Here is a 27,011-nt window from a genome sequence, read left to right on the forward strand (position 1 = left end):
TGAGATTGTACTCGTCCTTATGCTTCCTCCAAATAAGGCGAGTAGAGTTGATACCAAAAAGTTCTATTTTGGTCTCATCTGATCACATGATCTACTCCCATGCTTCCTCTGGATCATTCAGATGGTCATTGGTGAACTTCAAATGGTCCTGTACATGTGCTGGTGTGAGCAGGGGGACCCTGCGTGCCCTGCAGGATTTTTATCCATGATGGCGTAGTGTGTTACGGTAAAGTTTTGAGACTGTGGTACCAGCTCTCTTCTGGTAATTGATCAAGTCCTCCTGTGTAGTTCTGAGCTGTTTCCTGACCTTTCTCAGAAACCTCTTACTCCATGAGGAGAGATCTTGCATGGAGCCCCAGACAAAGAAAGATTGACAGTCATCTTGTGCTTCCTTCATTTTCTAATAATTGCTCCAACAGTTGTTGCCTTCTTAGCAAGCTGCTTGCCTATTGTCCTGTAGCCCATCCCAGCCATGTGCAGGTCTACAATGTTGTCCCTGGTGTACTTAGGCTACGTTCACATTTGCGTTGTGCCCGTTTGCGTCGGGCGACGCATGCGTCATGCACCCCTATATTTAACATGGGGGACGCATGGACATGCGTTGTGCGACGCAAGCGTTTTTTTTGCCGCAAGCGTCGGGCGCAGAAAACGCAACAAGTTGCATTTTTCTGGAGTCCGATTTTCGGCAAAAAACGACGCATGCGTCGCAAAACGTAGCGTTTTTGCGTGCGTTTTGATGCGTTTTTATTTGCGTTGTGTCGTCGATGCAGCGGCGCACAACGCAAATGTGAACGTAGCCTAAGGCAGCTCTTTGGTCTTGGCCATGGTGGAGAGGTTGGAGTGTGAACAGGTGTCTTTTATACAGGTAATGAGTTCAAACAGGTGCAATTTATACAGGTAATGAGTGTAGAGTAGGAGGTCATCTTAAAGAAAAACTAACAGGTCTGTGAGAGCCAGAATTCTTGCTGGTTGGTAGCTGATCAAATACTTCATGCAGTAAAATGCAATTTAATTATGTAAAAATCATCCAATGTTATTTTTGTTTTTTATTTTTAGATTCTCTCATAGTTGAAGTGTTCTTACGATGAAAATTAAAGACCTCTCCATTCTTAGTCAGTGGGAAAACTCTCAAACTCAACAGTGTATCACATACTTACTTTCCCCACTGTATCTGCTTTCAAAGTGTAATTAAAATATTACAAATCATTTCTTTGGCTTCTGACCTGGTGGAAGAAACAGGAATTCCATCTTTCTGCCACTCCACCCTGGGAAACGGGTAATCACTGACCCTGCAAAGTAGACGGATCATTTGTCCAGTTGACGCCTCCATGGTTGAGGATTCTGCTTTGTCCAAAATAATTCTTCAATAATAAAAGAAAGATTAAAGATGTAACCAAACTGCACTGAAATAAGTTGTCTGATTATAGGCCATTATTATTATTGTTTGGGGTTTTTTTCCTTCTAAATTATTACAAAGTCCTCCTTGAAATCAGTGAGCGTTCAGCATCCACCAGAGGGAAAGGCTTTCTAGCTGCTCTTGACTCTCAGCCTAAAAGTCCTACTGGGTATTTAAAACTAGGTTTCCTACATTGGACAAGAGGCATCATGCCCTTAGAGGACCTGTCTTACTATCTGGCCCTTTAGATCTGGGCTATGTAGAGACTTTTGTAGCACCACTATTTTCATATTACTACTATTTTATCAAGTGACCGCTACAGTCCGCACGACATAGTGTGCCAGTCTCCCTGTCGGGTGGTGATGCTGGCCCTGATCGCAGCCCTCGATCAGGCCATAATATATACGGACGTGTGAATTTGGCTTTAGAAAACCGTAAACTTTCTTCCAGAAACAGCACTACTTCACCTGTCGATGGTTTGTGTCTGCAGTTGTATTGCAATATCTCTGCAGTGAATACAGCTCAGTTGCAATACTCCAAACCACCTACGGACAGATGTGGCATAGTCTGCAGAAAAAAGTCACTGATTTCCTAATCCTGGATAGCCTATGTCAGGGTTAATTCACCCATTGCAGATTGATTGTAGAAATGTATCTGAAATGGGTTGTAAAAAATGACTTTTATGGATCTTCAGTTGCAAAACCTAGCAGCAAATCTACTTTGTCTGAGTAACCATGATAATGGTAAAAACAAAAGTACCTTTACCTATAAATGGAAGAGTGACGAGTTGAAGAATCGTCTTCTGCAGCTGCCCCATATCCAGTTTGTTGTGTGGATGGTTGAGCTACTGACGGACCCATATTGCGCTCATCAAAGTCATGGCCAGCAAGATATCGTCCTTCCGCATCTTGGTCAAGGGTTCTCACCATCCCTCCAGGGTGTTGTCCTTCATTTTCAAAAGTTGTTCCATCCTCAATTCCCGGGCGTTGGTGTGACAGGCGATCCCACTTCATTCCTCGCTTGCGGTATCTGTACTCTATGGTACCTGTTGTCCTTCCTGGAATCTTTTTGCACGAGTTCATACATTCTTCTTCAGTTTCAAAATTGTTTCTGTTACCATGACAGCCACCATACCAAAATCGATTGCATTTTCCAACGTCTGGCACAAAGTACCAGCGAGTTGTCCAATCACCGCAAGGCCCCAAAGCACTTGGAAGTAAACACAATGTTGGATAAGCTGTTGGGGAAAATAGGCAAAATAAGTGATTATTAGAGAATTTATGAAAAAAGTTACTGGCTGTGGTCAGAGTTGAGCAGAAGGTATAGCAGCTGAAGAGGCATAACAATCATGGATATAGAAGGTGCAACCGTGACCAGGCGCCTGCCCGTGCCCTATTTCTCCTGGATGAGCATCCTCACACGTACAGTACATTCATACAAAATGTACTGCTGTGCAGAGACCCGCTGGTTCCCTGCACCGTAACACATGTCACCGGCCAGTCAGAGGCCAGCAGCCGGCTGGCTTGCACATCACAGGTGGTGCATGGCAGTAACATCTTGCTGCCCGACCTCCATACAGCTATAGAAGGGGACTTCACGGGTTGTGGGAGAAAGGAAAGGCAAGAATCATCATTTGTTTCTTTTTACAATGTGCTGGAGAAGAACAATGAAGATTAGTACTGGAAAGAGCCCAGGATGGGGGACATTATAAAAGGAAGGGGCCCAAGATGAGGGACATTATTCCAGGAAGGAGCCCAGGGTGGGGGACATTATTACTAGAAGGGGTAATTACAAGAATGGGCCCACACCTGGGGCTCAGGAGAGGGGGATATGATTACTGGAAGGGGCAATGATAGGGGACATTATTACATGGGGATGGAATACGCATATTTTTATAGGTTCTAGGTTTCTACAAGGGCTCATATATCAGACCAACATGCAGGTGGAGGCCCAGATCCAAGTTTTGCACCAGAGCCTATTAGATTCTAGTTACACCACTGGCAGCCCTCTTCCATTTGTGGTAGAAATGATTCAGTTTATCATGAGTTTGTACTGCCCAGGAGTGTACTAGAGAATAAGCAAGGCAGGACAAAGGGTCAATATATTCAAAATAGCAACACCAAGTCATAGGAAACTAGTATTTACAGACCATCAAGGAGAAATACATACCATAACTGGGTTTACTATGACACCCGTCACCGACAGGACCCGAGGCTCTATTGAGATTATCAAAGCAGCATCCATACTGAGAGGTTCTGCATTCATCTGAAGGAGTCTACAATTATACAGTCAGTAATTAAAATCTCAACTTGAGTAGTGTTTGGGTTTTCTACAATGCATTTACCTTCAATATTCATGATTTAGTTGTGAGATCTTTAAAAAGCAGGAGTATAAAGAGACAAATTGAGTCCAAAATCTGCAACTTTGAACTGAACTACTTTTGGCCTCCTTTCCAGCTAGATGCAAAAGCAGGGTCTTTTATGCTTTTGTGTTTTGTTTAAGACTGGATTTTTTTTCTTTAATTACACTAAATACATCATCAAATGGCTGCGGCTCCACAGATTCTGGAACATTTTTTCTTTTTCCTCTGTGCGCCTCCCTTCCAAAGTTATGCCCACCGGAAATTTAAGTTTTCCTTTCAACCCAACTTGCTGTGTTTTGATTGGAGGAAAAGCAAGTGCTCACAGAGAAGTTCTGCGGAATACGCCCATTTGGCTGAAATTAAGATTTAAATCTTTAACACTGGGAGGGTATCAATTTGAAACCGAGGGGAACAGAAAAAAGCAGAAATACTGTTCCAGTGGAGCAGTGTCAATTGAGGATGTATTCAGTTTAAATTAGAACAGTCTTCTTTAAAATAAAACCTGGACAATGCAGAAAAGAAGGCAGAACAGTATAAAGTTGCAAACTTAAACTCTGATTGCTCCATTTTACTCAATGGTAGAGGACTACAATTTCATGATGTACGTTCAACATTGCGGTAAATAAGAAGCCACAAGCGGCATCCAAAATGTTTTTTTTTTTTTTTTATTGTTCCAACGCATTTCGGTGCCTTTATCAAGCTTGAAAAAAACAATGATACAGACTATGGCTACAGAGGAAGTTTATAAAGGCAAGAGACAATCAGATACGCCTCTAGCCTTTATAAAGCTGTACCCATACTCTGTATATTTGCCTTTTTTAATCTTGATTGTGCCGAAACGCGTCGCATGAAGAAAATAAACATTTTGGAACACAAAGGACATCTCATTCACCGCAGTGCAGCCCATACAATGGGATATCGTCCTCTTCTAGTGTTAAACTATGGAGGCATTTGAAATTTGATTATCATTAATCTTTGCTAATCATCCCCTACATCACTATCATTGGCGGGTCTGTAAATGTTGCTCTAGCAATGTTTACATTTGCAGTCCAGCTTTGTACATCTCTCAGGAGGAACAATGAAGCTTCTCCTCATCTCCGCCACTTGCAAAGTTTATCACATCCTTGTAAAAGATTTTTTATTTTACCCAGTGATTACTTACTACAGTCACATCACAAGTGAAATTCCTATTATTTTTTTCTCCATTCCATTTCTTTATACCATTTGTTAATAAGTTTCAGTGGAATATTTTGTACACATGCTTTGTTGCAAATTTCAGCTGCATTTTTCCATAGTGGTTAATAGGTAAAATGTCAAGTTGACAACTAAAATGCATGATGCTTTTCCTTTCCTAAATGCAAAATGTTTTTTTTTTTTTCATATTTTCTTAAAATCTTATGAAAATGTAAACCTGCAGCAATAAATACAAATAAATAAAAAGAACAATTAGGAGAGAGTAACATTTCACTTACTAAAGTGTCAGCTCGTGTGTTCCTTTCACTTGGACATCCTTCATTGTTGGAGCCTTGAGCAGCAGTGACTCCATCTGAGCAGCATCCATACCTATGTTAATGATAATTTAAAAATAAAATAAAAACATTTCTGATGTGTTAAATTCATCAAGCAGATGCGGGAGTTTAAAAAATATGTGTAATTGCAATTTAGCTGTATTGATATGAAAGAGACAGAGCTGCAATACTACATACAACCTGCGGACAGGTGTGCCACTGTTTCTTTTAAGAAAGCAGCCATGGATATCCTCTTAAATCATACCTATGTAAATATCAGTATTTTTCTACTGCAGGCCAAGTGTCCCAACAGCAGAAAAAGGCAAGATTAGATTTCTGTTATTTCTGCAATGTTTTCACTAAAGTTGATTTCTCTGAATTTATCAGAAACTGGATCCAGCATAGCTTTCCTGCTTCCATTATAAACATAATCTTAACCATTATTTAAAGGGGTTGTTCTTTTTCAGATAAGTTTTTTCTATAAAAAAAAACTTTAAAAAAAGATTAAAGTGTGCAATACTTACCCTACCCTTCCCAAGGTTCAGTGTTGAGTCTCTGCTGCTGCTATCAGTGTCTGTTATTGTCTGCAGTGTTGACGACAGCACTGCAGCCAATAACTGAGCTCTGTCCAATGTGCATGGCATTAACTGCTGCGCTGTTAACGCGGAAGGGTGAGTAAAGTCAGTTTTTTTCTGTACTCACTGTAAAATCCTTTTCTCCGTGCCATTCATTGGGGTACACAGACCGTGGGTTGTATGCTGCTGCCATCATGAGGCTGACACTCAAGGGCGGATTATAAGAGGGTCAATATGGGCGGTAGCCCAGGGCCCAGTGGTGTGGGGGGGCCCCGGGCTACCGCACAGATTGCCCGCAGGCATTTATGGGCCCCCGGACCCGGTGGGCAGAGAGAGGGGGCCCTCATCGGGCCCCATCTCATCTGCTCACCAGGCCCCTTCCGGCGCTGCGGTGGTTTCCTATTGACGTGCGGGCGCGCGCCCGCACGTCAATAGTTAACAACAGCCGCCAGCCAATTGAAGGCTGGCAGCTGAAGTTGGCCACAGGCGCAGCGCACACGTCACCGGCGTCTGACGTCATTGTCGGTCGTCGGCGAGTGCGCTGCTGGAGGGAGCTCGCCGCCTGGAGTGCTGGTCAGGTGAGGAGACTCGGTTGGTTTTTGTTTTTTTTTGTTTTGTTTTTTGATAACCTAATGGTGGACACACTGGGGGCAATGCTGGAGGACACACGGGCAATGCTGGAGACACTGGGAAAGATTGCTGGACACACTGGGGGCAACGCTGGAGGACACACTGGGGCAGATAATTGCTGGACACACTGGAGCAATGCTGGACACACTGGGGCAATGCTGCTGGACACACTGGGGCAGATGATTGCTGGAGACACTGGGGCAATGCTGGAGACACTGGGGCAGATTGCTGGACACACTGACAGCAATGCTGGACATACTGGGGCAGATTTCTGGATACACTGGGGGTAATATGCTGGACACACTGAGGCAGATTTCTGGACACTGTCTGGGGGCAATGCTGGAGACACTGGGGCAATGCTGGAGACACTGCGGCAGATTGCTGGACACACTGGGGCAATGCTGGACACTGGGGCAGATTGCTGGACACACTGGGGCAATGCTGGATACTCTGGGGCAATATGCTGGACATACTGGGCAGATTGTTGAACACACTGTCTGGGGGCAATGCTGGACACAATGGGGCAATATGCTTGACATACTGGGGAAGATTGCTGGACACACTGGTGGTAATATGCTGGACACACTGGGGCAGATTGCTGGACACAGTCTGGGGGCAATGCTGGACACACTGGGGGTAATATGCTGGACACATTAGGGCAGATTGCTGGACACACTGGGGCAGATTGCTGGACACACGGTCTGGGGGCAATGCTGGACACTGGGGCAGATTGCTGGACACACTGGGGGCAAAATGCTGGTGTCAGACACTGGGGCAGATTGCTGGACACTGGGGGTAATATGCTGGACACACTGGGGCAGATTGTTGGACACACTGGGGGCAGGACTGGAGGCATGGGCAGAATGTAGACACGAGGCATGATTGGAGACACGGCAGAATTAAAGACGGGACAGGATTGGATCATGGGGCAGGAATCAGGATGGATACGATGGAGACAGATGGGGCAGGATGGGGAGATCATATGGGGTAGAATGGATACTCATGAGGGCAGGATGTGAGAACATATGGCTGACGCCAGGAATGAGATACACGGGGCCAGGATGGGGGATATTATTATTACCATAGGGGATAATTAAGAGATATTATTACTGCAGTGATGTATTTATTTTATTTTTTGAGTATACTGTTTTAAATGGGGGGCGGTCCTGTTACTGTGCAGAGTAACACTATATCACCTTTTTTTCTTCATGTGGTGTAATGCAGAAGTTGTGAAAAATTAAGTAATGTGTTCTGCAAGCGGAGCTCGAGATAACTGTGTTATTTCCTGCAGAAACGAGCCCTGGCTGAAAGAAATTATGGCGGTCTGTGCTGGATGAAAGATGAAGGACTTCACCTAGAGACGTCACTGGTGAGTCAGTGTTACCTATACACTGACACTATACACTGTATACTATATACAGAAGTCCTGTGTACAATGTCACCAGTGATCACTGTATTACCTATACATTATATACAGAGCTCCTGTGTATAATACCACCAGTGATCTCTGTATTACCTTTACACACACTGCATACTAAGTACAGATCTCCTGTGAATACTGGCACTTATGGTGATAGTATTGTGTTTTTGTTTTTTTTTAATTACTGATCAGTATTGTAGTATTCAGTCACTATGTGGTCTGGAAATGGTGTGGTGGTATTTGTCCCTTGTATGTGCTATTTGGTCACCAAGTGGTGGTAATATGTGGTCTTGATATGGTGCGGTGGTATTTGTTTCTTGTATGTGATATTATTCGATCACTGTGGTTGTAATTTGTGGTCTGGTCATGGTGCGGTGGTATTTGTTCCTTGTATGTGATATTATTGGTCAAAATATACCTAAATTGTATTGCAGATTTTAACAAATATTTAATAGGTTACAGTAGAGTAGGGCCCGGCCATTTTTCTGGAATAATCTGGTTCGGATATATCATGACCCCCGTCACATGACCCCGTCACATGACCGAGGGGGGCCCTCAGTGTCTGAACAGCCTGGGGCCCTGGCTACCCTTAATCCACCCCTTCTGACACTAAATAATACAAAGAAAGTTAGCTCCTCCCCTGCAGTATACACCCTCCTGCTGCCTCTCAGAGAACCAGTTCAGTGTAAAAGCAGTAGGAGATCGATAACAAGATATAAGAGTATAACAAGTCAAATTAAAGAACAAGCACAAGCTGATAACAGGGTGGGAGCTGTGTCCCCCAATGAATGGCTTGGGGAAAAGGATTTTACGGTGAGTACACAAAAATCTCTATTTCTCCTTCGCCTCATTGGGGGACACAGACTGTGGGACGTCCCAAAGCAGTCCCTGGGTGGGAACAATATCAGATCAGGCCCTGCGTAACCACTACCTAAAAATGCGCTACCGCGGCCTGCAGAGTCCGGCTGCCCAGACTCACAGACTCACATCTGCGGAAGTGTGGGTGTGAAAATTATAGTGCTTCAAGAATACGCGCGGACTGGACGAACTAGCAAGCTTACAGGCATGCTTTGCTGACGCCTGGTGCCTAATAACCCAAGAAACCTTAATCGACAGAGTGGAGTGTGCTCTGATCCCCACTGAGATAAGCTGACTTCTGACATGGAAGGACTGCTGGAAGGTGGGAACGAATCCACCTGGCTATCATAGCCGATAAGGCAGCTAAATCCTTCTCGTGACCATGAGAAAGCCCGAATAAAGTGTCCGACCTTCGGAAAGACGCCATCCCTGATACGTACCTTCGGAAAGATGCCGTCCTCTATACGTACCTTCTCAGAGCTCTCACCTCGTTTCACTTTGTGGACTGGAGCTGGACAAGACGATGAAAGAACAATGTCCTCGTAATGGGGAAGTCGATACCACCTTGGCAACAAGGGACAGGCACGGTCTGAGGACAACCTTGTCTTGACAGAAATAAGGAAAAGCATATGAAAGGACAGAGCGGCTAGCTCTAAAAAAAAAAAAACTCACCTGAATGATGTGACTGCCACGAAAAAAGGCGAGCTTTCATGCCAGAAAGATAATTATCATGAAGTGGATCAAACGAAGTCTGCTGTAAGACTTCCAGGACCAATTAAGGTCCCAAACATCTAGCGGTATGCAATAGGGAAGTACCACATGTGAAACTTCCTTCATAAAAAAACCTTAGTTGCCACTTTGTTAAAATAAGACCGAAAAGGTCAAAGTTTGAACTTCCAGCAAGCTGAACGCCCGGCCTGAATCCAGATTATTTTTAAGAAAAAAGGGGGAGTTGTCTGAGATCCCTGCTCCATGCGAAATGTATACTGAGGTGGGTTACAGCGCTAGCCGCTGACAACTTGTTGTGAGAGTCCCGCCTGGGTCAGAACTCAGGATTCAACGGCCAAGTTGAGAAACACAGAACCCCAGGGATCTAGTGATCTAGCGACAAAACGGACCCTGGAGAGCGGATCTGGACCATCCGACAATCTCCAGAAAAAAAAAACGTGATTAATTGTAGTAGCCCCGCAAACATTGCCTGATGTGGTCAGTACGGATCGCACAGGAGCACTGGAACCGTTTCCGTTCCTAAGGATCTCGGAAGTAGCAGAATAGGGGAAACGAAACTGGCACCACAGAAGAACCAGAGCATGCCCTGCAATGACACTGGATCTCGAGACTGAGCTATGAACTTGAGGGCTTTGACATAAAGTCCGGACGCCATCTGATCTGCATCCAGAATTCCCCAGCAAAGGCAGATATCTTGGAAGACTTCCAGATGAAGTTCCCTCTTGCCTGAGGTGAGACTCTGGAGGCTAAGGGAATCTGCCGGCCAGTTTTCTTTGATCTGCCAATCAGAGAAAGCGAGCGACCTCGGTCATGGCACCTCGGCCATGGCCACTCGGCTGCTGGTACCCTCCTCATGATCAATGTATGCCGCGGCCGTAGCATTATACGATTAAATTCAGATGGGGAGGCCCATCAGAAGACAGTGGAACTGCCGCAGGGCTAGCCGTATCTCTCGGATCTCCGGAAACCTTGATCGAGAGTTCCCGAGTTGACTGGCGGCTTTGAGCAGTGTGGTGATGTTCCCCAGCCCAGAAGGCTGGAATGGGTAGTCACTACTAACCATTGAACTGGAAGAAAGGATTTCCCCTGGTTGAGGGAGGAACTCAGAATCCATCATCTGAAAAACCTGTCTGACCCACAGAGACAAGCGGAGCAAAGGGGACTGCTTCCACTGCTGCCACCATTTTTCCCAGAACGCCAATCAGCGTGCAAGCTCTCTGTTGGAGGGCAAAGGCCTTGTATCACCAACCTTCTGGAAGTGTCCAGGATCATCCGCAAAACGGATATCTGCTGCGCTGGAAATGGAGAAGACTTGCTTAAGTTTATCAGCCAGCCCAGGTGAGAAAGGGTATCGCAAGAGATACAGACGGACTCAGAGCAGTGGAAGGATGGTCCCTTGACTAGAGAGTCGTACAGATAGGGCAGGATGACCATGTCCCCAGAGTGAAGGATGGACGCGACAGTCGCCCTGCTCCTTGAGATCACTCTGGGAGCAGTAACAAGACCTAAAGGCAAAACCCTTAACTTATGGAGGTAATTCTGAAAGTGGCAGGCCTTAACAACTTGTTAAAAGTTTGAGGTCCAGGATCGGTCTTACTTTTACCCTCCTTTCATTTGGAACCTAGATCTATGAGATCTAGCCTGTCTAGGACAACTCTTCCACTGCTGGTTGAGTCTATAAGAACCCTGCGACCCTTGTACCTGCGTGGGAAACGCCCTGATGGGAAGAGGTAGTGGGCGAGCCTGGATTGGTTTCAACTTCTCACTGAAAAACTAACCCTCTCATAAGAGAGTGATGTCGAGACTTTTTGGACTCAGAATCCGTTTTCCACCATGAGAGCCACAATGCCTTTCTGAATGTAAAGGCATTTGCTGCTGACAGCGCCGTGCACTAGCCGCATCCAAAGAGACGTGGACCCCATAGTTTCCTGCTCGAGAGATATGATTGGCCAGGTGTACTGCCTCCAAGAGAAGGTTACTGTGCTAAATCGAAGAAGTTAAGATCTCCGATCAGGAGCCCATTGCTTTAGCGACCATGTGGAGGATAAACCATCTTTTGCTGTCGCTGCTGTCTTTGGACGGTGAACCCTACAAGAGAAAAAAGTAAACGAAAACCCTGATGTAACTAAGTAAAAAAGCAAAAGTGCGTTTAAATAACACAGTTTTTAGTAATACTGCTTTTTGATTTAAAAAAATAGCACAAAAGTCATCCCACCTCGTCACGGTAACTCTGATCGGGACAGTCCTACACTGTCTAATATTAAAACCTTACATTGTGTCAATGTTGACCTCAGTGTGAATAAGGGCAGACAAAAGGACTGGGCCCAACCAGTGAAACACTAGACTGGGGAAGCCTTATATAGTCTCTAGCTCAGAAACAGGGAGGCCACACCCCGGCTTGCACAGAATGCAACAATTCGTTTACTTTTTTCTCTTGTAGGTTTTGTGGCCAATGTGAACATGCGTTTAACCTCTGCATGTGTACCAACTCAATTTAAGCTCAATTTTTTTGTTTTGTTTTTTTCTCTGTATTGTTGCATTCTGACAGCCCCCTGGTAAGTGAGGATCCATCTACCTCAGTGATGGGAGCTGCGATCCATGGAGAGATCCAATCGCTTTGGAAAATCCATGGAGTAGGACAGTGACGAAGCCCTTTTAGGGGGACTAGGTACCCTGGACTCGGTGACAGTGGGGGCTCCTGAGCGCATTAGGGGGTCGCAGGTTTGCAGAGCAGCAAGTTCTGCGCATTGGGAAAAACAGGCTGGCAGGATTTACATGAGGTGAAATAAAAAAGAGTCCACAGCCTTAAAACAACTCTAATAAGACTTTTACAGAGACCCAAAGTATGCTTCCATGAGCCCTTTTACAGGGCTATTTACAGAAAATGGTAGAAGAGGATACTACCGGGGGCAGGGGGGAGGGGTCTCAGATTCTGTCCTGTGGTCCGGAGCCTGGATTGGTTCCTGTTATGAACTGGTGATTCAGAAACACAATGGACCTGGTGGTTAAGAGCACACAAAGTGACCTGAGAGTTACTAACAACATAGGACGAGCTCTGAGACGTGGGAACTCTGCTGACCGCAATCCCTAATCCTATCACACCACACTAGAGGTAGCCGTGGAGCGCTCCTGACCAGACCTAGGCGCCTCGGGCACAGCCTGAGAAACTAGCTAGCCCTGAAGATAGAAAAATAAGCCCACCTTGCCTCAGAGAAATTCCCCAAAGGAAAAGGCAGCCCCCCACATATAATGACTGTGAGTAAAGATGAAAATACAAACACAGAGATGAAATAGGTATTAGCAAAGTGAGGCCCGACTTACTGAATAGACTGAGGATAGTAAAGATAGCTTTGCGGTCAGCACAAAAACCTACAAACAACCACGCAGAGGGTGCAAAAAGACCCTCCGTACCGACTAACGGCACGGAGGTGCTTCCTCTGCGTCCCAGAGCTTCCAGCAAGCAAGAAAAACCAATATAGCAAGCTGGACAGAAAAAATAGCAAACAAAAGTAACACAAGCAGAACTTAGCTTATGCAGGGCAGACAGGCCACAAGACGATCCAGGAGAGAGCAAGACCAATACTGGAACATTGACTGGAGGCAAGGAACAAAGAACTAGGTGGAGTTAAATAGAGCAGCACCTAACAACCTAACATCGTCACCTGAGTAAGGAAACTCAGAAGCCGCAGCCCCACTCACATCCACCAGATGAAGCTCATGGACAGAACCAGCCGAAGTACCACTCATGACCACAGAAGGGAGCTTGACCACAGAATTCACAACAGGTTCCTGATGCAGATTAGCGCTGGTCTCAGCGCTCAATGACAGGATCCATCCACAAGGCTGCTTCTGAATGCACATGTCCGGAAGTGGAATGAGGGGTGTAGGAAGATGGCCCCCAAGAACACAACCGGTGCTTCTCGTCCTGAACAAGAGGCACAAGGATCGTGGGAGGGGCTGCCGGAACGTGTCATCGCGTGGGCGGCGCCTCCATAGGCTGGATTTTTCGGCGCCTGCCGGCTAAATTTTCCGGCGCCACTGGAACAGAGGCGGAGATACCGGCTTGCGGCTGAAGCCAGAAACTATATTACCAGCACATGACCGGAAAAAAGGGCGGCAGCTGTAGGGCCCCTCCCTGACTGTCCACCCTGGGGTTGGAAAAAAGATCCAGAGGATCACGCTGCAGGAGCTGGAGGGAAGGCAGAGCCGGCACTCTGCTTGCAGGTGATGGTTGCGATATGGACGGTGCAGGAACCCTCCATCCATCATCCCCTTTATAGGAGAGGTGGAGAGGGACCATCCAGCTCCATGCAGCACCGCTGTTCAATCAGTGGCGGTGCAGCAGGAGCAGCATGGATGCCATAGGGGCCTCTGTAAGGGTTTACTCCCGTAGGATTTCACAGGGCTGTGTCCGGCTGTGGCCTGGCTCAGAAGGGGGTACATGGAGGCGACACTCCATGTTCCTGTCTGTTATTGGTGCGGGGAGATCGGAGCCCTGAAGGGAACCGTCACCCCTAAGATAGCTCAGGCATGGCATCCCACGTCGCAGGAGAGGATTCAGGGAGGTGACACTCACCGTGCTCGCCTCTTGTTGGTTGGAGGAGATCAGCCCCTTCAAAAGGTCCGTCGACCCAGTTTTCCTTGTGAAAAAGGTTTAAAAAATGTAAAAATAAAATAGTATGGTCTGAATAGCAGACCCCAGTGTGCCTCCTACGGACACTAAGCATGAACTGGTTCCCTGAGAGCCAGCAGGAGGGTGTATTACTTAGTGTCAGCCTCCTGGTGGCAGCAGCATATAACCCACGGTCTGTGTCTCCCGATGAGGCAAGGAGAAATAGACCTTTTTCAGGACTACAAATAATTATACTCCATGACGTGCCTACCTGCTGCGTCTGCAGTCTGTGGGGTTTGGGGGAATAAAATTATCTTCTTTAATAGGAGGGGACGGAGCTGCAAATTAGAAACAGGAGACAATCAATGAATATAACAATAAATTTAAAAAAAACCTGATCTTACAGGTTTTTTTTTTTACAATTCTAAATTTTAGTCTTAAAAACTTCTCTAAAATGTTCAAATCTGAAATGTTGATCTTGCACCTATTTATGGACCGATTCCGCACCTATGTCTGAAAAACATGTTCTACTTTACAATTGTTTGTTAATGATGGCATGTACTTACTGGGCTGCTTGTATCGGGTGAGAGAGAACTGATCCGAATTATCATATCCCCAGGTGTCTTGCATACTTGGAACCTCTAAACAGACAAAAAAAATTAATAAAATAAGATTTAGGTCACTTTCACACCTCTTGGTGGCACATTTTTTCATCCAAATTCTAGCTGTGGTCTTCCCTCTAGTACAGCATGACGTCGCTTTAAGCCAGACCACTGCCTCAGACACTAATCAGGAGTTTCATGGCAAATGCAAGTGAGGTGTCCATTAATAATGGCGATGGAGCATGATGACAGAGTCTTGAGTCCAGTCTACTGCCATTTGGCAGATACAACCCATTCTTGTATTGCATGGGACAGCTAAGTAACTGCTAAAGGAAATATCTGGCTGCCTGTATCTTCCCCCTCTAAAACCAGCTGTTTGCCAGGACTGCTGGGAGCATGTTTTGGGACAATAAGCTAATTTCCCCAGGGGTCATATGTTGCTCTCTATGACAGTACAAACTCTTTAATGCATTGTGTTATATTGACAAGGAAAATGCTTTATAATCATTGCTATAAGCCCCCCTTAGTGGTGGCTGCAGACAGACACAATTTTACTGATTAAAGGGGAGCTTCTAACGGATTGTTTAATTTAAACTGAGTGCATCCTCCAATTATCACTGCTCCCCTGATTCTGGAACAGTTTTACTTCTTCTTCTGTGCCATTTTGTTCCAAAGTTACGCCCCCAGTAATAATTGTCCAAGTTTTAACATTTTCACTTCAATCAACTGGGCGTAAACCACAGAACTTCTCTGTGGGCCAATCAAAACATGGCCACGCCCACAGAGGAGTTAAGTGGTATACACCCATGTATTTGAAGAGAAAAGTTACACCTTTATTATCATGGGGCATAACTTTGGAATGGAGGGGCACAGGAGAAAATGAAAAACTGTTCCAGAATTAGTGGAGCAGCGACAATTAGAGGAGGGACTCAGCTTAAATATAAAAACAAAGAAAATCTAGTGAAAATACCTCTTTAACTCTAGTCTATTTAGTGTATTTGAAGTTCTGTATTAGATGCAAGAAGCTCCGACTGCGAAGAATATTATATATATCAAAATATTTCAGCGTATACATTTTAAACCTAATCGGATTTAAGAAAAAAAATCATTTTAGTTCCTCCCTTGTGTATCTACTAGTGATGAGTGAACATGCTCAGGTGGTAACTGAGTGACTTCGGTGTGCTCGGAAAAATATGTTCGAGTCCCCACGGCTGCTCAACTGTCTGTTGTCTGTTAGACAGTCGCAACACATTCAGGGATTGTCCGTCTGATAGGTAATCCCTGCATGTGTTGAGGTTGTCGAACAGCCGTGAGACATGCGGGGGCTCGAACATATTCTTTGGGCATGATGAAGACACTCGGTTAGCACCCAAGCATGCTGAGATAACACCTTATCCCGATATGTTCGCTTATCACTTCATGTAGAATGATATCGGACTTACGCTGTTGCAGGTAGCATGGCTGCATATTGCAGCTCTCGATCACAGATGGCTTATCAGGCTCATAGGCTTCACACGTCTCGGGTTCATAGAAGTTTCGATCGTTGTCTGCACAGATCACCTGGCGTTTTCTGATACCATTGTTACAGCTTTTGGAGCACTGAGAGTGAAAAGAATCAGAAAAGTGAACAGCTCAGCAGATTTGGAGTCAAAGAAATTCAGTCTGAATCGATCTTCGGACAAGACACAGAAATCTATAGACCTTTTCGTAGAGCAGCGAGGGGAGATTTAATGAAGCATGTCGCACATAGCCAAAAAGTATTACAGTCCTTGTTTTTCGAAAGGCCTTTGGACATTAATGTGGCACCATAACAAATCTTATGGCCAACTGCTCCACTTTTTTTTTGCACTAATTATTATAAATCTTCCCCATCTTCTAGAAAAGGAAAGGTGGCAAAGGGATGACACTACTGTATCGAGCACTGTAACACCTTCAGTTTGGACCTTGAGGGGAATGTCTGAACTTATAAAACACAACGGATATGAACTTTGGAAGGTTTTTGGCTTAAAGGGGATCTGTAATTTGCTAACAAATCAGAGAGCAGCAGGCTGTGGGGTCAGAAACCTTGAATCCAGTGATGTATCACTCACTGGGCTGCTTGCTGCAGTCAATATTCCAATACATGTTAGGTAGGTATGAAATGTAAGGAATTATATCTAAATGTATTGTTTTGTTCCATGCATTGGAGAATAATCAGTAGCAATCAAATAAACGTTTGAAAGCTTTTCCTACCAGACCCCATTCTCCGATATGCCAGCCGATTTCCTGCACACAGTTTTCGCCGTAGCATAGCTGGTTATCAGCTGGTTTGACTTGGTGCATGCACGCTGTGTCCTGAACGATGGCACCAGTGTCCGTTTTGCAAGTAACTGTCCGTTTCTGAATTCCTTCACCGCATTCGGTTGAGCACTAAAACAAAATAACCCAAAGATCAGTACAAGAAAAATACATAGATCTTATTGCTGAGAGTTGTGTGTGTAACACAGCATTGACATGGGGTGGCTCACCTGTGTCCAGGGCCCAGCGTTCCATTTTGCACATGCCCGGAGATTGCAGACTTGCTGGGTTGGTGGCTTTTCCGTGAATGCAGAGCACTCTGCATCATTCACCGCTTGCTGGGAAGCCCTGCCTTCATATGTGATACAGTACACTGTACGGGTCTGCGTGCCTCCCCCACACGTGGCCGAGCAGGGCCCCCACTCACCAAGCTTCCAGCTGAAATGGACATTAACAAGGCAAGGGCAATAAGAACATACAGCATCAGAGTCCCTGGCACAGAGCATGTGGCACAAGTGCAAAACGATCATACCATTAAATATATACCAAGACAGGCGTCTAATTGGACATTAAAGGAGATCACCAAAATGACCTGGATTGAAATGACTATTACAAAGGGGGAGTTACACTAACGTGGTCCAATAACTTGCATTCAATAAAGTATAATGACACATTCAATGGTTTGAAACATTTGTCACGTCTGCAACATGCTCTGTTTGGAAAATTAATGCAAAACCAATTGTTTTCTAGCAGATCACAAAGCTTTATGCACCAGGACCCACCGCCAGTAATCAGCATTATGTAGAGTCACCAAAGCCCAAGGCTTGCACCAAATGCGTTAGTCTATAGTGTTTCTCAGGATAATGTTTGCATTTGTAGACATAGTGGGTGTTTAATATTTTATTGCAGAGGAGACTAGTCCTGATCGCCAGGCCCAGAATTGCAGCACCAATGCTCCAAGTGTATGCACAATGCAAACGCTCACTGGTCCCAGTTTATCAAAAGTGCAGACTCTGCTGCCCATCGCATCCAGTAGCAGCTAAGCTTTAATTTCCTAAGCAGCATAGGTAAAGTTCAGGAAACACTCCTCCTCCCATCAAAATTTGTATCCTTTTAATATATTGCAATCATATTATATAGCACTGTGTACTTGCAATTGCTCATTTTGCCTTTCTACCCAGCTAATTCTTCTTTTTTCCATTAGGTCTATGACATCACGTGACTAGCTAAATCCTTCTAAGCTTTATGTAGAAATAGGAAGTGTATTTTCACTGCGTGAGTCATCTTTGGAACTACAATTCTACTGGTAGGGGGTAGGAGAAGAGCAGCTGGGTCAAGAGTTGAAGAGGAGGGATGACTCATGCAGGGAACACAGACTTCCTGTTTTTACATACAGCAGAGAAAAGAGAAGAATTAGCTGGGTAAAAAAGACAAAATGAACAATTGTAAGTACACAGTATAATGTGGTGACTGCAATATATTAAGAGGCTAAAAACTTTGATGGGAGGAGGCGGAGGGCTTCTTTAATACTCCACTTTGATTGGCTGCTATGGACACCAATACAGAGTTGACAAATCTGCCAAATTGAGAAGGCAGAAATGATGTTAAAAAAAAAATCTTTGGGACAAATCCATGATCAATTACTTTTTAACCTATCTGGGCATATAGACTATGCAGAGCCGCTCCCCCATGGAAACTCACTAATTGTCTCGAGCGGTTACATTGTTGTAATGTTTGGCTGATCTCCACTTTTTCCAGCCAGAATAACTCATTAACAGATTATTGCATCAATTAACCGGCCAACTGATATGTTATCAGATGTTTAAACTCTGCCCACATTGTATGTTTTGTTGTATATAGAATTAAAAAGTTGCCAAAAAAAGTTGTAAAAGATGGAGATTTAGGGTCTGAGGAGTTTTATTGCTAGAGCAAAGCACCAAATGCAAGGAAGAAGGAATCCAATGGTCACCCAAGCATCTTAGATTTTTAGTAAGATTCTGTAGAATGTCTTTAAAGAAAACTTGTTAGTCCAAAGTAGAACTGAACTATAACCCGACTCCTATTTACCTGGTCATTTTTGTGTTCACTATGCGACTCCACATTGTCGGCTGATACAAGTAAGACATCCTTTTGCACAGAATAAGCAGATGTTACATTATGAATTCACGCGTCTATAGTTATAGTTGCAACAATATTTCACTTGCAGATTAAAGTTAATCAGATTCTTGGCTATTAAGTAGATGAATCATTGAGTCACATGTGAAGAAGATGAAAAATTGGTCCCTTGGTCACAAAAAAAGGATTTAATTTATGTTGGCTTATGAGAAGAGTTGAGCGAATTTTTCAAAATTTGGTTCCGACTGTGATCGGTGGTGAATATTGTTTTTGCAACATTCGCCGAACGTCATTGGAGTCAATGGGAGTAGAAATGAATGAATATGTTCTGAATCGATAGTCAAACGTAAATTCGGCACAAATAGGGTACCAATATAGCAAATTCAGGTTTGGCGACTGATTCCGAACATATTCGCTCAACTCTAGTTATGACACAAGACCTTGGTTGTTCTGCCATAAGCAAGATCAGAACAGTTTAGGCTATTTAGTGTTACAATGGCCAAATAAGAGCTCTGGAACATAGAAATGAGACAGAACCAATCGGAATATCGGAACAGAAGAAAATAAAAGGTAAAACGAAAAGGAGAATTAAAGGTGCATTTATCGTGAGCGAGCAGGCCTATGAATGCTGATATTTCAATAATCAGCAGTGCAAACAGGCTTCCAATAACCTGACGAACAGGCAAAACGCTCATCCTTCAGGTGAATATATTTAAGATTGCTTAAAAAACCCTCCTCTGCAGCACATAATGCTGTGTAAACAGGACATGCTGTGTAAACAGGACATGTGTTGCTGAGAACAACAACAGTCTATGCGTAGAACAATCAATTGTGGATCATTCTGTGTGCATTGGAAGTCTGTGAATAGGCGGTAAGATAACCACTGAGCGGCTCTCAAGTAGCCAATTGGCAATGGTTTAACTACCGCAATCGTGCCTTTAGGGGCCACATTTTGTTCAGTAACGGTCCATAGACTGTACATGGCACTGCAGCTGAGCCAAATTCATTTTAATAGGGGCTAAGGCTATGATACCACACAAAGCATGGACAAGACTGGCACTGTAGTCTTGGACGATCCCTTTAAATGTAAGATACCATCAGAAAATGACGATCTAGTTGTTGTTTTTTTATTATATACATTTTTAAATAACTTTGGCAATGGTTTTATTTGGTTAGCTTTTATTTTTTCATCACAATCTATTAATAAATATAAAAATGAGTAATCCTGCAGTTTTTACAGGAGAGTATGTTCGAGTCCCTGCGGCTGCATGTCTCATGGCTTGTCGACAGCTGCAACACATACGTGGATTATTTGTCTGTTTGTTAGGTAATCCCTGCATGTACTGCAGCTGTCTAACACCCGTGAGACATGCAGCTGCGGGGACTCGAACATATTACTCCAGCACGCTGAAGACACTCAGTTATCACCAGAGCATGCTCAGATAACACCTTATCCCAGCACGTTCGCTCATCACTAGTGATAAACAATACATTTACAAGGTCCAACAACAACGACTACCTTTTCATCTGTGGACACGGCTGTGTGCTGCAAGTTCTGTTGTTTGACGGCGCACGTTTCCCTGCACACATATAATCTGGATATGCTTCGTTATCAATAGTACAGAACACCAAACGCGACTGGTATCCTGCCAAATGCAAAATAATGGAATTACAGCAGTAATACTTAGAGAACTGTTCTATTTCTGTCTGGCCATACCTCCACCACATTCTGCGCTGCACTCAGTCCAGGATCCGTAGCTCCATTGATAGTCCTCCTCTTGAAGTTTGTTGGGTAGGTAGTATTGATAATAGACTCCTTTGTTGGGCTCTTGCCCGATGAGCTGAGATTGGAAAGTACAATTAATTAACACTGTATTGTGTTCTCCTAAAGCCATTCACCTCGGATCAGGGTAACGCAGGCAGATGCCCCAAAGGTGCCGTTTTCTTGGTGAAGGACAGGTTCATGCAACAAAAATGCTTCCCATCCAATATGTAACTAATTATTGGAGAGGATTGTAGCAATCCCAAAAGGCATGAAATATATTTTACAGTTTCTTAACAAACAGTTAAAGGATTATTCTCATCTTCCTATCCCAATACGTAGTAGGTATAATAATAATAATTTTAGCAAATACCTGTAAATAGAAATGTAGTATAGTTCTTCTGATTCGCTATGTCACTTACATCATGTGCAGGCATTGTAGTAGCTTAAGTATCCATGGTTACAACTACTAACTAACTGTCACTATATAAGTGGTTGTAACCATGGATACCTAAGCTACTGCAATGTCCTGCACATAGGGTAAGTAACATAGCGAATCAGAAGGACTATACTACATTTCTAATTGGAGGTAGTTGCCAATATTATTATTATTCCACTGACTACATATTGAGTAAGGATCTTGGCGATGGGAATACCCCTATAATTGTTTATCCAAAATAGTATATAGGAATAGGTAGGTACCTCAATAACTAGTGGCTCAGTAGTGGGTCCCCTGGCTGTCAGCACTTCAGGGGCCAGGTCTCCCTCAGCTCCTCGATAGTAATGAAGGACAGTGTTGGCGACATGCAGGGCACGACTGTATTCAATAGTCCAATGTCCATTCAGGTAATATTCCCCTCGTGCATTCTTTACAGCTGCAACATAGGAATTTGTGATAATAGGATAGAAATGCTTAAAGGGGTTGAACACTACTCGGACCACCCATGTATAGCTCCTATTGTTTCACATGGATGAAATATAGTGATTAAGAGTGAGTGTTCTGAAAAGTGGACAACCCCTTTAATAAGCTTCAGCCTACGTATAGGGACATGCTGATAACACCAAGCCTTCCCCTATACATATCGTTCAGTTTTTAGATTTTAATTCCTCTTACCTAAAAAGTTCCTTGTAGGCGAAACTTCCTTAATTTGTATATTAATGGCTCTGGTTGGAATGGTGAAAAGCTGACTGTACCCTGAAAGATCAAAGACAACAGTCTTAAAGGGGTTATTCCCATCTACATAAATAGAGGTCATTGGATTGTTCTCGTAAATACAAGCAATTTTGCAATTTACTGCTTATTAAAATTTTCAACCCTTCTTAGGATAGTAACACTTTTCTCTTGTTTACAACTTGTTGCCATTGGAAACCGACCCCCGCTGCTAGACAGCAGAACATGCGCAGTACTTCCAAGCTTTTTTGTCTATTGAGTTTGTAAGCACTGTTTTGAAGCTGACCAGTGTCGCAGGAGCGTGTACAGATAGCTCCAATTCCTGTTTGGCTGCAACACAGTGCTTAGAAGCTAGACAACAGTTGTTGTCGGTCTCCTTGGCAACAAGCTGTAAAGGAAAAGTGTTAATATCTCAAGAACAGATGCAAATTTTAATAAGCAGTAAATTGCAAAAGTGCTTGTTTTTATGAGCACTGACAATATCCACCTATGACAAGTAATCGTGAGATCGGGCTAATAATGCAAATTAACCCCTTAAGCCCCGAGGGTGGTTTGCACGTTAATGACCGGGCCAATTTTTACAATTCTGACCACTGTCCCTTTATGAGGTTATAACTCTGGAACGCTTCAACGGATCTTGGCGATTCTGACATTGTTTTCTCGTGACATATTGTACTTCATTTTAGTAGTAACATTTATTCGATATAACTTGCGTTTATTTGTGAAAAAAACGGAAATTTGGCGAAAATTTAGAAAGTTTCGCAATTTTCCAACTTTAAATTTTTATGCCCTTAAATCACAGAGATATCTCACGCAAAATACTTAATAAGTAACATTTCCCACATGTCTACTTTACATCAGCACAATTTTGGAACCAAAATTTTTTTTTGTTAGGGAGTTATAAGGGTTAAAAGTTGACCAGCAATTTCTCATTTTTACAACACCATTTTTTTTTAGGGACCACATCTCATTTGATGTCATTTTGAGGGGTCTATATGATAGAAAATACCCAAGTGTGAGACCATTCTAAAAACTGCACCCCTCAAGGTGCTCAAAACCACATTCAAGAAGTTTATTAACCCTTCAGGGGTTTCACAGGAATTTTTGGAATGTTTAAATAAGAATGAATATTTAACTTTTTTTCACACAAAATTTATTTCAGCTCCAATTTGTTTTATTTTACCAAGGGTAACAGGATAAAATGGATGCCAAACATTGTTGTACAATCTGTACTGAGTACGCTGATAGCCCATATGTGGGAGTAAACCACTGTTTGGGCGCATGGCAGAGCTCGGAAGGTAAGGAGCGCCATTTGACTTTTAAATGCAAAATTGACAGGAATTGAGATGGGACACCATGTTGCGTTTGGAGAGCCACTGATGTGCCTAAACATTGAAACCCCCCCACAAGTGACACCATTTTGGAAAGTAGACACCCTAAGGAACTTATCTAGATGTGTGGTGACCACTTTGACCCACCAATTGCTTCACAGAAGTTTATAATGCAGAGCCGTAAAAATAAAAAATCATATTTTTTCACAAAAATGATCTTTTCGCCCCCAATTTTTTATTTTCCCAAGAGTAAGAGAAGAAATTGGACCTCAAAAATTGTTGGCCAATTTGTCCTGAGTACGCTGATACCCCATATATGGGTGTAAACCATTGTTTGGGCGTATGGCAGAGCTCGGAAGGGAAGGAGCGCCATTTGACTTTTCAATGCAAAATTGACTGGAATTGAGATGGGACGCCATGTTGCGTTTGGAGAGCCCCTGATGTGCCTAAACATTGGAACCCCTCACAAGTGACACCATTTTGAAAAGTAGACCCCTTAAGGAACTTATCTAGATGTGTGGTGAGCACTTTGACCCAACAAGTGCTTCACAGAAGTTTATAATGCAGAGCCGTAAAAATAAAAAATCTTATTTTTTCACAAAAATGATCTTTTCGCCCCCAATTTTTTATTTTCCCAAGGGTAAGAGAAGAAATTAGACCACAAAAGTTGTTGTGCAATTTGTCCTGAGTGCGACGATACCCCATATGTGGGGGTAAACCACTTTTTGGGTGCATAGCAGAGCTCGGAAGGGAAGGAGCGCCATTTGACTTTTCAATGCAAAATTGACTGGAATTAAGTTGGGACGCCATGTTGGTTTGGAGAGCCCCTGATGTGCCTAAACATTAAAACCCCCCACAAGTGACACCATTTTGGAAACTAGACCCCATAAGGAACTTATCTAGATGTGTTTTGAGAGCTTTGAACCCCCAAATGTTTCACTACAGTTTATAACGCAGAGCCGTTAAAATAAATTTTTTTTTTTTTTCGCAAAAATTATTTTTTAGCCCCCAGTTTTGTATTTTCACAAGGGTAACATAATAAATTGGACCCCAAAAGTTGTTGTCCAATTTGTCCTGAGTACGCTGATACCCCATATGTGGGGGGGAACCACTGTTTGGGCGCATGGCAGAGCTCGGAAGGGAAGGAGCGCCATTTGGAATGCAGACTTAGATGGATTGGTCTGCAGGAGTCACGTTGCATTTGCAGAGCCCCTGATGTACCCAAACAGTACAAACCCCCCACAAGTGACCCCATATTAGAAACTAGACCTCCCAAGGAACTTATCTAGATGTGTTGTGAGAACTTTGAACCCCTAAGTGTTTCACTACAGTTTATAACGCAGAGCCGTGAAAATAAAAATTCTTTTTTTTTTTCACAAAAATGATTTTTTAGCCCCCAGCTTTGTATTTTTACAAGGGTAACAGAATAAATTGGACCCCAAAAGTTGTTGTTCAATTTGTCCTGAGTACGCTGATACCCCGTATGTGGGGGGGAACCACTGTTTGGGCGCATGGCAGAGCTCGGAAGGGAAGGAGCGCCATTTGGAATGCAGACTTAGATGGATTGGTCTGCAGGCGTCACGTTGCATTTGCAGAGCCCCTGATGTACCCAAACAGTAGAAACCACCCACAAGTGACCCCATATTGAAACTAGACCTCCCATGGAACTTATCTAGATGTGTTGTGAAAACTTTGAACCCCCAAGTGTTTCACTACAGTTTACAACGCAGAGCCGTGAAAATAAAAAATCCTTTTTTTCCCACAAAAATGATTTTTAGCCCCCCAAATTTTTATTTTCCCAAGGATAACAAGAGAACTTGGACCCAAAAAGTTGTTGTCCAATTTGTCTCGAGTACGATGATACCCCATATGTTGGGGTAAACCCCTGTTTGGGCGCACGGGAGAGCTCGGAAGTGAAGGAGCACTGTTTTACTTTTTCAATGCAGAATTGGCTGGAATTGAGATCGGACGCCATGTCGCGTTTGGAGAGCCCCTGATGTGTCTAAACAGTGGAAACCCCCAATTATAACTGAAACCCTAATCCAAACGCACCCCTAACCCTAATCCCAACTGTAACCCTAACCACACACCTAACCCTGACACACCCCTAATTCTAATCCCAACCCTAATCCCAACCGTAAATGTAATACAAACCCTAACCCTAACCCTAGCCCTAACCCTAACCCTAATGGGAAAATGGAAATAAATACATTTTTTTTAATTTTATTATTTTTCCCTAAGGCTAGGTTCACATTGCATTAGGGAAATCCGTTTAGCACTAGCGGATTGCGCTAACGCAATGTCTTTTTAGGTGTCGTGTTTAGTGGTCGCGTTAACGTCCCCGCTCTGGAAGATCGGGGATCGGACCTCGGGCGCGCCGCGGACGCTGCAAGCAGCGTCTGAGGCGCGCCACAAAAGAACGGCACCTTGCTAGCGCGAGCCGAAAATGGCACGCTCTAGCGATGCGCTACACCCGAAAATCACATTGCTGTCAATGGTTGTGCTAACGGACCCGTTGCACGGCGTTAATTGTGACATTTTCGCCGTGCAACGCTGTCCGTTAGCGTTAACCCATTAACGCAATGTGAACCTAGCCTAACTAAGGGGGTGATGAAGGGGGGTTTGATTTACTTTTATAGCGAGTTTTTTATATCGGATTTTTATGATTGGCAGCCGTCACACACTAAAAGACGCTTTTTATAGCAAAAAAGTTTTTGCGTCTCCACATTTTGAGACCTATAATTTTTCCATATTTTGGTCCACAGAGTCATGTGAGGTCTTGTTTTTTGCGGGATGAGTTGACGTTTTTATCGGTTACATTTTCGGACATGTGACAGTTTTTGATCGCTTTTTATTCCGATTTTTTGTGAGGCAGAATGACCAAAAACCAGCTATTCATGAATTTCTTTTGGGGGAGGCGTTTATACCGTTCCGCGTTTGGTAAAATTGATGAAGCAGTTTTATTCTTCGGGTCAGTACGATTACAGCGATACCTCATTTATATCATTTTTTTTATGTTTTGGCGCTTTTATACGATAAAAGCTATTTTATAGAAAAAATAATTATTTTGGCATCGCTTTATTCTCAGGACTATAACTTTTTTATTTTTTTGGTTATGATGCTATATGGCGGCTCGTTTTTTGCGGGACAAGATGACGTTTTCAGAGGTACCATGGTTATTTATATCCGTCTTTTTGATCGCGTGTTATTCCACTTTTTGTTCAGCGTTATGATAATAAAGCGTTGTTTTTTGGCTCGTTTTTTTTTTTTTTTTCTTACGGTGTTCACTGAAGGGGTTAACTAGTGGGCCAGTTTTATAGGTCGGGTCGTTACGGACGCGGCGATACTAAATATGTGTACTTTTATTGTTTTTTTTGTTTTTTTTTTATGTAAAGAAATGTATTTATGGGAATAATATTTTTTTTTTTTCTGCTTTATTTAGGAATTTTTTTTTTATTTTTTTTTACAAGTGTGGAAATTTTTTTTTTTACTTTTTCACTTTGTCCCAGGGGGGGACATCACAGATCACCGATCTGACAGTGTGCACAGCACTCTGTTAGATCGGTGATCTGACATACAGCCGGGCAGGATTAGAGCTGCAGCTGCAGCCTGATCCTGACCCGGAAGTGCTCCCTGCAGGACCCGGATGCAGCCCGGCGGCCA

The 27,011-nt window shown here is 43.6% G+C and overlaps 1 protein-coding gene across 2 annotated transcripts in view; it reads right to left on the reverse strand.

The window, feature by feature from the left end:
• PAPLN (papilin, proteoglycan like sulfated glycoprotein) overlaps positions 1 to 27,011 on the reverse strand; it is a 111,560-nt gene that overhangs the window by 21,344 nt on the left and 63,205 nt on the right. Inside the window, exons 9-22 of one of the 2 annotated variants that reach the window (XM_069731052.1) lie at positions 21,961 to 22,041; positions 21,549 to 21,721; positions 20,802 to 20,925; positions 20,604 to 20,730; positions 19,037 to 19,096; positions 17,200 to 17,407; positions 16,925 to 17,101; positions 16,135 to 16,291; positions 14,657 to 14,731; positions 14,362 to 14,428; positions 5,231 to 5,321; positions 3,566 to 3,671; positions 2,162 to 2,633; positions 1,224 to 1,361 (exon numbers count right to left, since the gene is read on the reverse strand). In XM_069731052.1, coding sequence (XP_069587153.1) covers positions 1,224 to 1,361; positions 2,162 to 2,633; positions 3,566 to 3,671; positions 5,231 to 5,321; positions 14,362 to 14,428; positions 14,657 to 14,731; positions 16,135 to 16,291; positions 16,925 to 17,101; positions 17,200 to 17,407; positions 19,037 to 19,096; positions 20,604 to 20,730; positions 20,802 to 20,925; positions 21,549 to 21,721; positions 21,961 to 22,041 — 2,056 coding nt within the window. The remainder of the gene's footprint in view (positions 1 to 1,223; positions 1,362 to 2,161; positions 2,634 to 3,565; positions 3,672 to 5,230; positions 5,322 to 14,361; positions 14,429 to 14,656; positions 14,732 to 16,134; positions 16,292 to 16,924; positions 17,102 to 17,199; positions 17,408 to 19,036; positions 19,097 to 20,603; positions 20,731 to 20,801; positions 20,926 to 21,548; positions 21,722 to 21,960; positions 22,042 to 27,011) is intronic. The other variant, XM_069731061.1, reaches the window with a different exon arrangement.

The sequence above is a fragment of the Ranitomeya imitator genome, chromosome 1 (assembly GCF_032444005.1).
Source record: "Ranitomeya imitator isolate aRanImi1 chromosome 1, aRanImi1.pri, whole genome shotgun sequence".
Lineage (NCBI taxonomy): Eukaryota > Metazoa > Chordata > Amphibia > Anura > Dendrobatidae > Ranitomeya > Ranitomeya imitator.